Here is a 17,192-nt window from a genome sequence, read left to right on the forward strand (position 1 = left end):
ATGCAGAGAGCTGTATGCATGACCGGTCACCAACGCTAGGTCTTTCAATTGTCCGTGAGCCTGATTCCACTGACGTGCTAAGCACTCCTGAAGCGGACGCATGTGTAGTCGCGCGTGCGGGACTATGAAGATGCAGGAGGCCATCGTGCCTATCAACTGCATGAACGCTCGTGCTGGAAGCGAGTGTTGTGGTTTGAATTTACGTATCAGCAATTGCATGCTGTTGATCCTCACTGAATTTGGCTGTGCTTTGGCTGCCAGAGTGTCTATTGTTGCGCCCAAGTACTGCCGTACGTGGGCGGGCTGAAGGTGAGTGTTAGAACTGGCTATTTCTGGTAGGCTAAGGCTGACGCCAAAGCCAGGCAGAAACCACCATTCTAGTAAGGGCAAGGAAGGCACACGCCAAGATAACCCCTGCTCACCCCCTTGGTAGCTTGGCGCAAGCAGTAAGGTTAAACTCGGAGGCAATGTGTAAAGCGTTTGCGCCAGCACACAACAGCAACAACTTACTAGGCACACCACAAAAGGGACTCCACACAAGGTTATATTAAAATAACTTTTGTATTGTAAAAACACATCAGATAGGATCACACAAAATACATTGTGCCAACTGGCACGGGCAATATTCACCAGGGATTATGTACAGGACAGGGCCACATGGGCCACTGTCATAATCAGAAATAGTACTTTTAGAACTTAGAATAAGTAAAGCACAAGATAATAGTTATAAAATACATCCAGTAACTACTGGGAACAGGTACCAGGACCACCTGTACTAAAAAGAACAACCACCTAACTATCACACAGCATTTAGGGGTCTAGGAAAGAACACAGTACCCATGATGCATAAATATACATTCAGAGGAGTAGTAAAGGGAAACACATGATGCATAAACCTACACATTCAGCGGTGTTAAGAATAAGGCACATGATGCATCACAAACACATTCAGAGGTGTAGCGCTAGGAGACACATGACGCCTAAAACATTCAGAGGTGCAGCGCAGGAATGAAACGGACACGGGAGCCCTGCTCGAGACGACGTCTCTCCTTTCTTCTCCCGGGGCAGACAGCACACGCGCTGGGTCAGGTGGAGGCGAGGTGGGCTCTCGTGCTCCTTCTTGCTGGCGAACAACATCCTCAGCAGCCGGCGGGGCTCTCCCAGCGCACGGGAGCCCCGCGAGAGCGTCCAGCACTTCCTGGTCGCCCTCTTGTCCCGCCGCCGCTTGCCTGACTTCCGGGTCGCGGCTGCGGCCAATCGCAGCGCGGCCCTGGGGCAGGGAGGCAGGACAGCGCCTTCCACTTCCACTCTTCGGGCCGGCGGTGGTGAAAACACGGGGTAAAGCCGGGTGGGCACCAGCTTTAAACACTCAATCAAATCGAGGTGGCCACTCGATCAGGCCATAAACAAAAGCGCTCCCAAGCGCTGCGAGTGGCAGATGAAGCGCTTCCCGGCGCTTAGGCAAAGGTACCACAATCAAAGCGCTTCCTCAGCGCTAGGGGGAAATAACGTGCTCCAAAGCGCTAGAAGGGCCATAGATCAGCGCTCCGTTAGCGCTCCCAAGCGCTAACGGCCAGATACAGCGTTCCCCAGCGCTATAATTACAATGCATAAGAATACATTCAGAGGTGTAAGACAAGGGAAACACATGATGCATAAACCTACACATTCAGCGGTGTTCAGGACAGAGCACAGGATGCAATAAAATACATTCAGGGGTGCAGCGCAAGAAGACACATGATGCCTAAAACATTCAGAGGTGCAGCGCAGGGAAAAGAAAGGCACATGATGCATAAACCTACACATTCAGAGGTGCCAGAACAATACAATAGCGCAAAAATCACATGATGTCTAAAAACATTCAGAGGTGCAGGAATAACACATGATGCAAGAAAACACATTCAGAGGTGCAATAACCATACAATTGCGCAAAACTTACATAAGCCACCACCTGTGGCAGTCCCTAGGCCAACTGGCCTTGTTGGGGCTAAGACGCCCTGAGTCTCAATGTCAGGGTGCGCTGCCATACAGCGCAAGTCTCAAGAAACGAAAGCCTAAACGTAGCAGCTGGCACTAAGTGCTGCGCAGCTGTGAAGGCCTGGCACCACTGTGCCCTCTGTGTCCCACACAGGGACTCTCTCCTGAAATTGCGCCTAAACGGTGCAGCTGCCCACTAATTGCTGGGCAGCTGGGAATCTTCAAAACTACGCCAGGGCCCTCACTGGCCCTTAGGCGCAAACTGCGCCCACTGCTGGAGCTACCCAGGCTCTGGACTTTGAGCACGTTGGAGCCACACAGGCTCTGGGACATAATGGGGGCGAGGGAGCCATCTAGCTCCTTGAGGCAACATGCCCTTGAGCCTCTCAGGCTCCTTAAAACAAATATGGCCCCCTTGGAGCTTCGTGGCTCTAATCAACTGAAATATGTCCCTGAGCCCCTCGGGGCTCGAAAAACAACTTGCCCCCCCTCGTTGGAGCCATCTGGGCTCGAGAAGAACGGTGGGGCGGGCCACTGCCATTTGGGGCCGCCCTAACTACCCTGAACATCCTGGGTAGTGCACTGGTGCCATCGCCCCTACGGAGCCCCCCCCCCCCCCCAGCCCGTTCACTCACCGGGCTGCTTCTTCTTTGGCGGGGCTCCTCCGGACAGACAGCAGGACACCTTCTGTGTTCGCGGTAGGGGCAGGCACCGGCAATGTGCCTTGCGCCCCCTCCGCTCTTCCCGCTGCAGCGCTCGCACACGCAGGGCTCCCTAATGAGACACGGGAGCCCTGCTCGAGACGACGCCTCTCTTTTCTTCTCCCGGGGCAGACAGCACATGCGCTGGGTCAGGTGGAGGCGAGGTGGGCTCTCGTGCTCCTTCTTGCTGGCGAACAACATCCTCGGCAGCCGGCGGGGCTCTCCCAGCGCACGGGAGCCCCGCGAGAGCGTACAGCACTTCCCGGTCGCCCTCTTGTCCCGCCGCCGCTTGCCTGACTTCCGGGTCGCGGCTGCGGCCAATCGCAGCGCGGCCCTGGGGCAGGGAGGCGGGACAGCTCCTTCCACTTCCACTCTTCGGGCCGGCGGCGGTGAAAACACGGGGCAATGCCGGGTGGGCACCAGCTTTAAACACTCAATCAAATCGAGGTGGCCACTCGATCAGGCCATAAACAAAAGCGCTCCCAAGCGCTGCGAGTGGCAGATGAAGCGCTTCCCGGCGCTTAGGCAAAGGTACCACAATCAAAGCGCTTCCTCAGCGCTAGGGGGAAATAACGTGCTCCAAAGCGCTAGAAGGGCCATAGATCAGCGCTCCCAAGCGCTAACGGCCAGATACAGCGTTCCCCAGCGCTATAATTACAATACAGCGCCTCCAACTACAACAGGTCCTGGGGGGGATAGGAAGAAGGTCCAAAAGGGATCCTAGGGCAAAGCAAAGTCCCCTATCAGCCCAGGCAAGGCAGAGGGGTCCCCCAGAAGTCCTCCAGGCATCCAGGGGCTGGGCAGCGCCCGCCCCTGGTAGATTCAAGTCAGAAACAAGAACAAATTGGAAGGGGACACAGCCCCTTTTTATACACAGAAAAGTCTTTGAAGTCTTTGGTTAGGCAGTGTGATAACCAGCTAGAACTGGTTATAGGGAAGTCCTGTCAGTATCAGGGACAGAGGTGACAGTCGCCCAGCGGGGATGGAGCCAGCATTGTGGTTTGGCAGGCACAGCCCTTCACTATCAGGTGCCATCTCCTCCCACTTCCCTGGCAGCAGATGCTGCCTTTCATCCATGGGCTGACTCAGACAACCTCCTGGGCTCTCCAGCCCCTGTCACCCTCAAACCAGACAGTCAATCCACAAGCAGGCCCAGGCACTCCTGACCCAGGCTCACCAGCCAATCACACGCCAGACACAAATAACACAAATATGCCAACTTCTAAAAGTGGCACTTCTAGACTAGACACACTCATGCCGCATATACCATTTCGCAGCATTCAGTCTCACGAGTTCTCTCATACCAAACTCGCCCCTGCACTCCCCACACATCAGGAACTACCATGGGCATACATATTCCCCATTCATTCCTATGGGAGGGCAGGTCACTCACCAGACACACACAGAGAGCTCAAGCACTTTACACTGTACCACAGTGAAAAAGTGCACAGAGGCCTAAAATCACCACCACCAGGTTCCAGAAACAGGCTAGGAAAAAGCAAAAAGTCTCGGGGTGAACCTGCCTCAAGGGCCGGGTCCAACAGTGAGACTTTGGATAATTCAGTGAAAACCCCAGATTGTGAAGAAGGTGAATGGTGTGTGACATGTGGGTGGCACATTGCTGGGCCGACTTTGCTTGGATAAGCCAGTCGTTCAGGTAAGGGTAGACGTGAACGTTCTGTCTCCGTAGGTGTGCAGCTACTGTCGCTAGGCACTTGGTAAACACCCTGGGTGCTGTTGTTACTCCGAAAGGGAGGACTTTGAACTGATAATGCTGATCCTGAATGGTAAATCTTAGATATTTTCTGTGTGACGGGTGTACCGGTACATGGAAATGTGCATCCTTTAGATCTAGTGTTGCGAGGAAATCTCCCTGACTGAGTAACGGTAGAACCTGCTGTAATGTGAGCATGTGAAAATGTTCTGACAAGATGTATTGGTTTAGCGGCAGGAGGTCCAGTATGGGTCTGAGGCACCCATCCTTTTTTGGAATCAAGAAGTACAGCGAGTACACCCCTGTACCTTTTTGTTCTACAGGCACGAGCTCTATGGCTCCTTTTTGCAGCATGCTGAATACCTCTTGCTGCAATAACTGTATATGCTCTGCGGACACAGGACGGTGTCTTGGGGGTATGTTGGGTGGAGTGGATGTTAACTCCAGACAATAACCGTACTGGATAAGCTGCCTCACCCACCTGTCTGTAATGATGGATTTCCAGACCGGCAGGAACCGTTGTAGTCTCCCCCCGACAGGTGTTATATGGTCGGGGGTAGTGACAAGACGTTACTGTTTGTTAGTGGCGGAGGATCGGGAGTTGTTGTTTCCATGACCTCTGCCCTTGGTGCTGTTTCCACGATAGCCACCCCTATTGTTCTTGTTGTAGGTGGTCTGCGTGTCTCCTTTACTGTACTGTGTCTGCTGGGACACCTGGCCTCTGGAAGCTCCTCTATTGTTGGAGCGATGAAAAGAACCACCCCTGAACTGCTGCGACTGTAGAGCCCCCATAGACTTTGCAGTATCTGTGTCCTTTTTAATTTTTTCTAAGGTGGTGTCCACTTCTGGGCCAAATAAGTAATCAGGGTTAACTGGCTGATTGAGTATGGTGGTTTGCATCTCAGGCTTGAAGCCGGAGATTCTCAGCCAGGCATGTCTTCGTAACATAACACTTGTATTAATAGCCCTGACTGCAGTGTCTGCTGCGTCTAGCGCACACTTAATAGATGCGTTGGATATAAATTTCCCTTCTTGTATTAGCATTTCTGCTGCCTCCTTATACTCATCTGGCAAGTGTTGTAACAGGGTCTCAAGTGTATCATAATGAGCCCTGTCGTATCTGGCTAAGAGTGCCTGTGTGTTAGAGATGCGCCAGACATTGGCCGCTTGAGCTACCACCCTTTTCCCTGAGGCTTCTAGCACTTTAGACTCCTTGTCAGGGGGAGGAGCATCACCCGTGGTCTGCGAGTTCGCTCTTTTACGAGCATTTGAAACAACCAGAGAGACCCACGGCAACTGTCCTCTGATATATGTAGGGTCCACAGGTGCTGGTTTGTATTTTTTTTCAATCCTAGGGTTTATCACTCTTGCCCTTGTGGTCTCCTTAAAGATGTCTCCAGCGTGTTTCAGGACACCTTTTAGCATGGGTAGAGTCTTGACAGTTCTCTCCAAGGTTGAGAAGGTGTCAAATAAAAAGTCCTATTCAATAGGGTCAGCATGGTGCTGGACATCGTGATTTTTTGCTGCCCTCTCAATAAGCGCGTTAAACGCAGCCGTGTCTTCTGTAGGTGAGGTTTTAACAGCATAGATATGACTGTCAGGGGCATTTTGTGGCTCCCCTGGGTCAACAGTGTCTGTCCAGGGTTCAGTGTGGTCTTCTGGATCAGTATCTAAAGGATAGCTGTAATCCTCATTGTCACCATCCCCTACATCCACATCTGAATGTGTGGGTGAAGAAGGAGCAGGTTCTTGTCCATATTGTTGTAGAGGTTCAAAAAGAAGAGGTGAAGTTGCAGAATCCCTCTTTTTCTTTAATGGAATTTTATACGACTCCATAGGCTGTTTCTGGGGCGATCTTTCGCTTGTAAATGGAAAGTCTACCAGTCTCAGCATCGATGAATTGCCTCGACTGATCTTCCTGCAGAGGCAGTCGATGCTTTGTGGCCCCTTCAGTAGTTGTAGGCTTTTGCCCTACGGACACCTTCTTGGCCGCCTCAACGCCCGCCTTAGGGGCGAACGCTTTAGGTGTCACCGGTGGCGGCAGTATAAACTTAATCGGTCCCGACGCCTTTGGAGTCTTACTGACTGTCTTTGGGGGTGGAGTGGCCTTCGGTCCGACAGCTATAGCTTTCTCCTTAATGCGCTGCAGCGAGTCCGACACCTGCTTTGAGAAAGAGGCTGATGGTTGTGTTGACTCGACGGGTTCCTTAGAGCCACTGCTTGTTTTGGGCTCGAGGTCTTTGCTGACCTTTGCTTTGTCGAGTCGACGTTTAGGATCGAGAACGTTCTGTGTTTCGAGTCCTTTGTTTGTGTCTACGGTCTTCGGCGCCGACTTCTTTGGGTCGATGTCCTTGACCTTCTTCTTCGGTGCCCCGGCGTCCGGCTCGACACCCTTTAGCGACCTCTCCGGGTCGATAGCACTCTTTTGTTTCATCGGAGCCGATGGATCAGAAGCCTTCGATCCGACCAAAGTAAGTTGTACTTTCGGTTTCAATTTTGTTTCCGGTGCTTTCGGTTTTGTAGTCACCGATTATTTTTGTTTCGATCAACCGATGGCTCTTTTGAACTGTCCGTAGCCGGGCCTTGAAGCGAGGCTGTAGAAGTATGCGTTTGATCTTGGGTAAGGCCTTGTGGCGATCCCTCGACCTGAGCCTTATAGGGTGTTTTAGTCTCGGCCCCCATACCAACGGTTGGGACTAGCTCCTCGCTCGCGCTATCTTCTACGGCCCCAAAGACCTCATCGTCGTCTCCTACCTCGTCGACGACGTCTTCATTTTCGACCATCTCCTCATCCTCTGCGTCATAACTGGAGGCAATCTCTGACGCAGGATCCGACACGTTCCCTTGAACCTCCCGCTCGACTCCCTCATCTTCCTCAGCATCGAAGATGTTCACCGGGTCAGGTGCCGTCTGCTGGGATTCCTTCCGTGCTGCGCGTAGAAGGCGAAGTGTTTTCTTGGATCGGAACCTCAAACAAGCCATACAGCTGGCTTCATCGTGATCCGAAGACAGGCACTTGTTGCACACCGGGTGGACATCGATGTGAGGATACTTGGAGTTGCAAACGGGACATCTCTTGAATGGGCTCCGTTCCATCATCGATCGTCGATAAGGCCTCTGGCGTCGACTGGGCCTTTAGTGCTGAAATAGCCACACGGCTCTTCTTGACGTCCAGCTCGAGGATTGAGCTGGAACGAGTACTCGGCATCGATCGCAAAGACAATGCCGACGATACCTAGAGGCCTTTTGGCCAAATATAAAGTTTTCTATTGATTCCGAACTTGAGTTAACAAATATACATCCGAACCCAATGGCGGAAAAAAACAATCTGAGGATGGAGAGGATGCCCATGCGCACTGTAGTCCAGGGGAGGAGCCACCTATCTTGTGATACTTCGAAGACTCTTCCAGGACAACAATGTGCAATCATCCGGACCGAACACTAGGCGGCGATCTATGCACAGATATGAATTCAGCAGCCCACATGCCTCGAACACTAAGTTCTGGAGAGGTATCCAAACCACTGGCATCACCCAACTCCTCTTGCCAGTCCGGCTCTACTAGCTAGTCTGCTAGAGGGCCACTTCTCCTCACCCTCCTCTGGCTGCCGCTCAGGGCGGTAGGGAACGCCAGGAATGAACAGTGGTACAAAAGTACCCTCCGACACCGGTATCGGCGTTGGTCGACGTCGGCCCAGCACGTGTCCTTGTCGGGGATAAAGCTGCAGTCGAAGATGGTTGAGGGGAACAAACTACGTCGAGGCGTTGTCACTGGAATTGGCGCCGGGGAACGTACCGTGAGGTCGACCAGCGCCGATCCAGATCCAGGCCTGGATCCTTGGGGACCCTGCGGCTTCGAGGCCGAAGCTGCCGGCATGAAAGGTCCAGAGCCCCCACCCGAGTCAATGGGGCCAAAAGGCACGCCTGCGGGGGTCGGGCTGTCCAAAGATGCTGTGAAGAGCTTCGTAAAATTGACAAAGCTGGGCAGGGGACGCTTTGGCTACAGGAAAGGGAGGGAAGCGCCGAGCCGTCTCAGAAGGTTTCGAGGAAGGAGCCGGCCGACAGAGAGGGAGAAGGCGAAGAGCAACTATGCTTTTTCAACTTCTTCTTATGCTTCAACTTACCCGAAGAGTGCAAAGACTTCGATGATGAGTGGCGAAGATTCGATGACGCATGGTGATGGCTCTGCGACTGGTCCTGTGACCTTCCTCTCGATAGTGACCTCGAGCGGCGCTCCCGTAAAGACTTTGAGTTCACGGCCCCGCAGTTGGAGCACAACTTCGGGTCGTGGTCGGGCTCCATGCACCAAAGGCACACAAGGTGCAGATCGGTGACCGACATCAACTTGTGACAGGAGTCACAATGCTTGAAACCGGGCCGACGGCTGGACAACCCTTCTGCACCAGGAGTCGTAAGACTCGAAAGACGTCAGCAAAAAGTAGAAAAAAGGTTAGTCAAAAAGCGACTAAGGGGTGAGCTCTCTCCAGATCTGTGCTGGCTGGAGTGGAAAAAGAAAGAACTGACATCAACAAGAAGGGGCGGCGTCTAAGTAGACACCGCAGCGTCATCCCAGCGACCACGACGCTGACGACGGGAGCAGAGTCAACAGATGCCACCTAGTGACACGCAGGGGTACTGCTAAGAAAAGATTTCTCCGGATCCAGTCTGACGCCTGCGGTAATTCTAAGGTTAGGAATCTATAACTAACAGTCTTTCAGCACTGTATCAGGTAGACATGTGTTAAGGAAATTATATTCTAAAGTCCCACAAGAAAGTGAAAGGTGATGGTGATTACTGAATGTGAAGGTTTAAAATATTTGTGAAAGTAGGTTAAATACAATTCATACTTAAGCTAATTTGCAATCTGTGACATACAAGTGAATCTACAATCAAACCTAGTCCATAGAAAACTGTTTATTTCCCCAACAATGACAACAAAGACAGGTTTCAACACACACTGATTACTTAGACTTACCTCAGTGATTTTCTATTTAACTGTGGTGGGCGTTTTTCAATTGGTCGTCTTTTACTGTAGATTTTCTGTTGTTTTTCTATGTACTTATGGGCTGTTTTGTAATTAGAAATTATTATCCTGGTTTTCTCCTCAATTAATGCAGATAGTCTCAGAGTCATACTGTAAATCTATAAAAGGAAAAATAAATCACATATGAAATGTAAGTTTCAAGTTTAGTTATGTTTGATAATAAGTCAATATAGGCAAAACACCAATACAAGGCACATTATCTATCAATTTACACAAGCTTCTTTACATAAATAGCAATATATTTTGTTTCCATACATTTATAAAACACAAATAAAATACTTGATGCATATTTTTAAGCGAGTAAGTATGTTACTAACAAAATAGTGAAGGCAACATAAGGTGAATAACTGGAGCATATGTTTAATGTGCAAATGGGTTATACAGATAAGGGCAGAGCATAGTGCAAATATAATACTAACAAATTATACTCAATTTAATTTAAAGAAAAACTCACCTAACAAGATTTAAATCAAACACAATATAGTACTTAGGTACATAACACACCACTTGGACTATAACTGACCATAACTATCCAAATAAGACATTTCAACTATTTTCTTAAACTTCACTTATTGTACATGGAGCAGATCTGTCTTAATACTGATCACCTCCAAGAATTTCCCAAGTCTATAACATAATTGTACAGTACTACAATTCATTATACAGTTTAACCACTCAACTTCTCTGATATTTATCTAAAATCAGGCATTAAAAGTTGCTTCCTTGCCATTAAAAAATATATACAAAAACCATAGGATTATTTAATAGAGACTGGACATGCTTTACAAAAGGGGCCTAAAAATACATTGCCTGAGTTCAATCCATTCTCACTCTTAGGTAATTTCTAGAATATAAAAGATGGAACTTGGCACAATCGCAGCTTCAATATCCACCCTCTATAGTTTCTCTTTAGAATCAAGGATACTTTATTTGGTTTCTTGACCATCCAAGTTTACAAGTAAAACAACCACTGTACAATTAATCATCATTTCAACATACCAAAATGACAACCCATTGTAAAACTGTACAATTATAAAATATACAACACAAAACATAAAGGAATATCATAAAATATAAAAAGGAAGAGTGTAAAATCACACCAATCACCTTAATGGTCTCCGGGTTCAGAGACAAAGCCCATCTGTGAGAAGTTGGCCTGATATGTGATGTCCACTATTCTAGTGTGCACCCTGTATCAGTCCAAACAACCCTTATGGTGATGGTTGTAAAGTCAACCTTATAGACCAGCTATCCTAGTGGTAGCATGGAAAAGGAGTCTTAGGCTAATACTTCAGAGAGCATGTGAAGCCAATTGTTTTACATATTATAATCTCTTGAATACCAAATGAAAGGACACCACACAAGGTATATATCAGATATATATGTATTTATTACTAACACAACCCCTCTGCACTCTTTATGAGGTCAGAGTTCGAGAAACAGCACAGGTTACTCAATAAGCATACTATAAGTTGCACAAATACAATTCTGCCCTAGGGGCCTCACGAACCATATACTAAGTAAGTGGTATAAGAACAACTTCAGGAAAGGTGAGTAGGCCTAGGGCCTAGGAAATCTCTGGGGCTACACTGAACAACCAAAGGTTAGGAAGTAGGAGTCCCACAGGATGCGTGTGCAGTGTCTAAACACACACGCGACTTACCATAGACTTTCAATGGGAACGTAAAAGTTACAAAGTAGTAGATTTCGGACACTTCCAGGTGGACTACAGGAAAACCCAGTTAAACTAGGACACTTGTGTAGGAGAGTAGGGTCTGCAATCCTATGATCACCCCAGATTTTTGCTTTTTGCTTCACTGGTTTACGACTTCTCTGGCTGTGGGCCTGCTAATCAGACCCACGGCCTTGCTGTTCTCTCACTAAATTGACACGTGTACCTTAGGTGCATTTACCAATTGGTACTGGGCCACCTTATCAGACCCTGTAACTCAGGGCATAGGTGTACCCAGGGCCTACCAGGGGCTGCAGCATGTATTATGCCACCCCAGGCTGGCCATCTAAATCTGACACAACTGGCTGCACGACAGCTGGGGCAAAGTGGTGTAATCACCCTTTGCTGTAGATATAGTATACCTATATCTAACCCTAAAATGGACACCCGTATTCCTATCAGTCACTCCTATGGCAGGCCTTGACAATCCTGAAGGCAGAGTGCTTGGAATCGTGTGAGATGGTGCTCTGGCATGAGCTGAGCCCGTTTGCAGCTTGCGGAACCAAGTCCTAATAGCTGTTCCATGATAACGCATACCATATACTCTTAAGTGCATTATAATCCTCGCGGTTAAATGCCAACCATGGTATCGCTTTATCAAAACATGTCGAGTAAGGTGTCATACGAATTGGAATACTAACCCCTCGCCAATTCTGGCGACGGGGTTAGCATTACACCCTTCTAGAGGGACACAACATGTATGTAACTGTGAACCCCGGTTAAAATTAACTCGAGCCTCAGCATCACAAAATGGATGCTGCCACCACAGACACAAGTCTGACCCCCTGCAGCTGGGAGTCCTTCCAGCGAGGGGAGCTTGGACAAAGGGTTTCCTGTCAGGGGCGGTGCTAGCACCATCCCAGACAGGGTTTTGTGTATCCTGGGTAGGCTGGGCTTTAGAGGAAGGTGACTGCAAGTGGCACCCCGGTGCTCACTATGCATCTGCCGGCTAGAACCAGTTCCAGGGGCACACCAGCCCCTGAGCTAGGGAAAGTCCGGCATGGGAGAGGGGTGTAACCACCCCCCTTCCTGGTCCCACCCATGGGCAGGACCTAGTCGCGTGCCAGCCCCTTTTCCTAGTATAAAGATAGGAGCGGGCCCCCTTCCAAATTAGATCATCTTTGAATCCTGAAACTACTTTCTACGAAAGGAACTCTCGACTTCTTCTCAAGATTTCTCCCTTGTGACTAAGGAGTAGTCACCCTGCATCCGCAGGCACCATCCAAGAACACTGCGGTTTGCTGCACGTCCTTCCTCCGGAATCCGACTGGCCAGCACGACGAGACCCGGCTTCCCTGGCACCTCTGACCTCTACCCACATCATCAGCTCAGCTAAGATCCGTGGGTGCGACGAGACCTCGAGGGACCGGCCATCTTCAAGACTGCACAACTCTTGCCCAGCACGAACGCCGAGGGATCCTCGAGTGAGTGCTTTGGGGTCCAAGAAGCCCCAACCCTGAGCAGCTCCAGCACCGGAGTTCAGCCTCCCAGCCTCCACGAGATCTGCGTGGGGCCCTTCTGCCTGTCTGCTGCTCACCGCGTTGTCTGGCTACTAGCCCGCTGGCTTGTGGCCTTCCCGACGACGAACGACGACATCAACACCGCTGGTCTGGTTGCTCCAGACTGGCCCTAGCTCCCCTCCAAAAGAGGAGCACCCCGGACCCTCCGGGTCCACTCCAGACGCCATTTTAAGTCCACCGTGTGGGCTTGAATTTGCCAAGACTTGTTGCCCCAATCCTGGGTCCAGCGACGTCGACAGCAGCAACCATCGTGGGACAGCTCGCACCTCCATCCTGGTCGCCGACAACGCCTCCTGGTCCGTGAGACTGCAGAGCCCAGCGTCGCCCACTCACCTGGTCGAGGTGACTCCATCCAGTGCCATCCTGGTGTCCATCTAATCACTGGCTAGTGATTCAGAACTTGGTCCCCTCTGCTTACAGGTGTCTTCCATCTTCGATCCAGGCTTGGATCCATCCGAATCTCTTCACTGGTCGCCTGCCAGCAACTTCTTCTTTCAGGCTCCATAGACTGCAAGGAGGATTCCCGACGTCTTTTCAGACCTATGCAGCCGCAGCCCCTGGGCTAGGTAACTTCGGCATTTCGGTGCCCCAGCATAGCCTCACTATCCAAGGGTCCAGATCCTTTTTCATTTTCAGCCTAACTAGTCGGACTCGTCCGATAACACTAACTTTGTAATTCCTAGCAACCATAGACTTTGTCCCGCATCCCGCGTGAGATTGCACACTCTGCACCCGAGTCCCCTAGGCCTCCTGCTAGTAATCTGAAGGTTCAGTAGTCCAGTCCTAGCGATTCCAAAGCCTATTAGTACAGTACTTACCTTCTAGTAATTTCGCATTCCACTTTTGTAGTATATGGTCTTTCGTGCCCCTCGGGCATTTGTGTAAATTGTGCAACTTAAAGTATTTTCGTAAGAGTTTTGTTGTGTGCTTAGTACCCTGTCCTCATAAAGAGTACAGGGCTGTTGTGATCTAAATAAATACACTGTTTATTTTCATAACACTTGTGTGGTGTCCTTTCACTTGGTGTTCAAGGGGTATATGTGATGGTATAACAGCTGGCTTAACACGCCCTCTAGAGTTTAGCCTAAAGACTGCTCTTGTCCATGCTACTAGGATAGCTGGTCTATCGGTTGACTTACAACCAATCATCAATAAGGGTTGTCTGGACTGATACATAGTGATCACTAGAATAGTGAGCACTGCATATCAGGCCAACTTCTCACATTGGTGAGCAGCGGTTGGGATTTGAGCTTGCTGTTGTTTTACCACACGTATCCTAAGAATATCATTGTGAAAGATCACATAAGTTTTAAGGTACATATAACTTAGCTTAGAATACTCTGAGTTCTACTGAACCAGCTGTTGTAGTTCAACAAGGCTTAGCACACCTTGACTACAACTCTTAGCAAGGGATCAGTAGGCAAACAAATAGTGTAGGTAGGTGCATCACTTACACCACACTAGAAGCAGGTCTAACCACGGAGAGTCTTCAGAGACCCCTCTTGTTGTTGTGGACCCTCCACAGGTCCCTTCCAGATATGCTGCTCTTAGCTTCCAGGAGATGAGACAATTGTGTACCTCCAGGAAGCTAAAACAGGGTTCTAACCCTACCGTTCCCTTTCTGATTGGTCTCTTAGAGACTTATGATGCCAGGAGAACTGCTAACCCAGATTTTTCTAATCCAGATGGGAATATGCCCCCCTTAGAGGGAACCACTGGTGACCCTGACCGCCACCTCCAGGCAGCAGATGATGCTGAGGAGGAAGAGGAGTTATCAGGGGATGAGGCAGACAAAGGTCAGGTAGAAGTCAGTAGACTCACTCGGACCAACTTAAGTAGGCATGAGAATGGATTTGGGGGACCCCCAGGGCCACTCTCAGGCAGACTTAACATTGGGAATGGACGAGTTAGGTCTCTATCCAGAGGCTCTAACAGATCCATTCGAACCAATGGCTCTCAGACCTCTTCTCATAGAGGGATGTCATCCCCTAAGAGAAGGGAGCATGAAGCTAAGATGAGGGAAGCCAATCTGAGGATTGAAAGGGAAGAACTTGCCCTGGCCAAAGAAAGGCTTGCCTTTGCTAGAGGGCAAAAGTTAAGTGGGTTAGACCTCACTGGTGGCAGCATTCTCCCAAGAGAAAAAGACAGGAGTTTAGACACTAGACACCTGAGTAAGATAGTGCCCCCCTTTAAACAAGGGGATGATATCCACAAATGGATAACTGCTTTGGAGAGGGCCTGCACTGTCCAGTGCGTCCTCCAGAGTCAGTGGGCAGCTGTCTTGTGGCTCTCCTTTGAAGGTAAAGGTAGAGATAAGCTCCTCACTACTAGAGCCGAGGATGCTAACAATTACCAAGTCCTGAAAAGTACACTGATAGATGGGTTTGGCCTAACCACTGAGCAGTACAGGTTGCTGTTCAGGGATACCCAGAAAACTCAGTCTCAGGATTGGTCTGATTTTGTAGATTGTGCCACTAAGGCTTTGGAGGGCTGGTTGCTGGGCAGTAAGGTTACTGATTATACAGGATTGTACAATCTGATCATGAGGGAACAGATTTTAAACAATTGTCAGAACCAGTTGTTGCATCAGCACCTTGTTGACTCAGATCTGACCTCTCCCCAAGAATTGGGAAAGAAGGCAGACAGATGGGTCAGAGCAAGGGTTAAGCAGAACCAGGGCCAGAACCAGGGTGGTCAGAAGAAAGCAGACCAGAAGGGTAAAGATACCAACGGTGAACAAAATGACCAGAAGTCTTCGACCGGTCCCCAACAAACCAAAGAGGGTGGGGGCCAGGCTTCCCAGAAGAAGAAGACTCAAGAAGGCCAGTCTAAAAGGTGGTGCCAGTACTGTAAAAGTAAAACTCACTGGTTTAGTGAGTGCACCAAGAAAGGAGGGCAAACTCCTGCCACTGCAGCCCCTAAGGCACCTGCACCCCCTAGTACAGTCAGCAGTGGTAGTGCACCTCCCAAGGGATTAGTTGGGTTAACCTTGGGTTCTGAGGGGTATGACAACTTAGTTGGCACACTCACTCAGGCTGTCCTTGTCTGTACAGGGGATGTGGATATATCCCCTGATGCCAGTCCCAATACTTTGGGCAAATACAGACAGACACCTTTTATCAATGGCAAGATGGCTCAGGCCTACAGGGACACTTGTGCCAGTGTCACAATGGTGACACCTAACTTTGTGGACCCTGGACAGATCATGCTAGGTCCAGAGTACCTAGTGACCAATGCCAGCAATGTCACTACCCACCATAGTATGGCAATTGTAGCTTTCTCCTGGGGAGGGGTAACTGGCCAAAAGAAGGTTGTAGTTAGTTCAGACCTCCCAGTTGAATGTTTGTTGGGCAATGATTTGGAGTCATCCATATGGTCAGAAGTGGAGCAGAGGACTCACATGGAAATGTTAGGCTTGCCAGCACATGTGCTTGCTGTGACTAGGTCACAGGCCAGAAGATGCCCCACTGAACAGGTGCTGGATCCTGGAACAATGGACCAGACACCTTCCAAGAAGAAGAGCAGGAGGGTTAAGGCATTGCCTTCCCCCTTGCCCCAGGTTGAGGATCAAGTCTCAGAGGAGGCTGACCTCAAAGAGCTGAGGGAAACTGAGCCTAAAGAACTTGAACCTGATCAGGTTGAGTTTCTGGGTTCAGGGGGGCCCTCCAGAGAAGACCTGGGGAAGGCACAGTTAGCCTGCCCTTCTCTTGAACCCCTCAGACAACAGGCTGCTGCTGAGGCTGCAGGGAACGCCACAGGTGCCCACAAGGTATACTGGGAAGATGGACTCCTGTACTCTGAGTCAAGAGACCCCAAACCTGGTGCAACCAGGAGGCTGGTCATCCCCTGGTCTCTGAGAGGTTTCCTTCTGACCTTGGCCCATGAGATTCCCCTTGCAGGTCACTTAGGCCAGAACAAGACTTCTTCTTTCAGGCTCCATAGACTGCAAGGATTCCCGACGTCTTTTCAGACCTATGCAGCCGCAGCCCCTGGGCTAGGTAACTTCGGCATTTCGGTGCCCCAGCATAGCCTCACTATCCAAGGGTCCAGATCCTTTTTCATTTTCAGCCTAACTAGTCGGACTCGTCCGATAACACTAACTTTGTAATTCCTAGCAACCATAGACTTTGTCCCGCATCCCGCGTGAGATTGCACACTCTGCACCCGAGTCCCCTAGGCCTCCTGCTAGTAATCTGAAGGTTCAGTAGTCCAGTCCTAGCGATTCCAAAGTCTATTAGTACAGCACTTACCTGCTAGTAATTTCGCATTCCACTTTTGTAGTATATGGTCTTTCGTGCCCCTCGGGCATTTGTGTAAATTGTGCTACTTAAAGTATTTTCGTAAGAGTTTTGTTGTGTGCTTAGTACCCTGTCCTCATAAAGAGTACAGATCTGTTGTGATCTAAATAAATACACTGTTTATTTTCATAACACTTGTGTGGTGTCCTTTCACTTGGTGTTCGAGGGGTATATGTGATGGTATAACAGCTGACTTAACACGCCCTCT

At 49.7% G+C, this 17,192-nt stretch overlaps 1 protein-coding gene across 1 annotated transcript in view; it reads right to left on the bottom strand.

The window, feature by feature from the left end:
- Nucleotides 1-17,192, bottom strand: part of BRWD1 (bromodomain and WD repeat domain containing 1) — a 2,503,800-nt gene that overhangs the window by 222,002 nt on the left and 2,264,606 nt on the right. Inside the window, exon 38 of the mRNA XM_086935423.1 lies at nucleotides 9,366-9,532. Coding sequence (XP_086791549.1) covers nucleotides 9,366-9,532 — 167 coding nt within the window. The remainder of the gene's footprint in view (nucleotides 1-9,365; nucleotides 9,533-17,192) is intronic.

This window comes from Lissotriton vulgaris, chromosome 8, assembly GCF_964263255.1.
Source record: "Lissotriton vulgaris chromosome 8, aLisVul1.2, whole genome shotgun sequence".
Lineage (NCBI taxonomy): Eukaryota > Metazoa > Chordata > Amphibia > Caudata > Salamandridae > Lissotriton > Lissotriton vulgaris.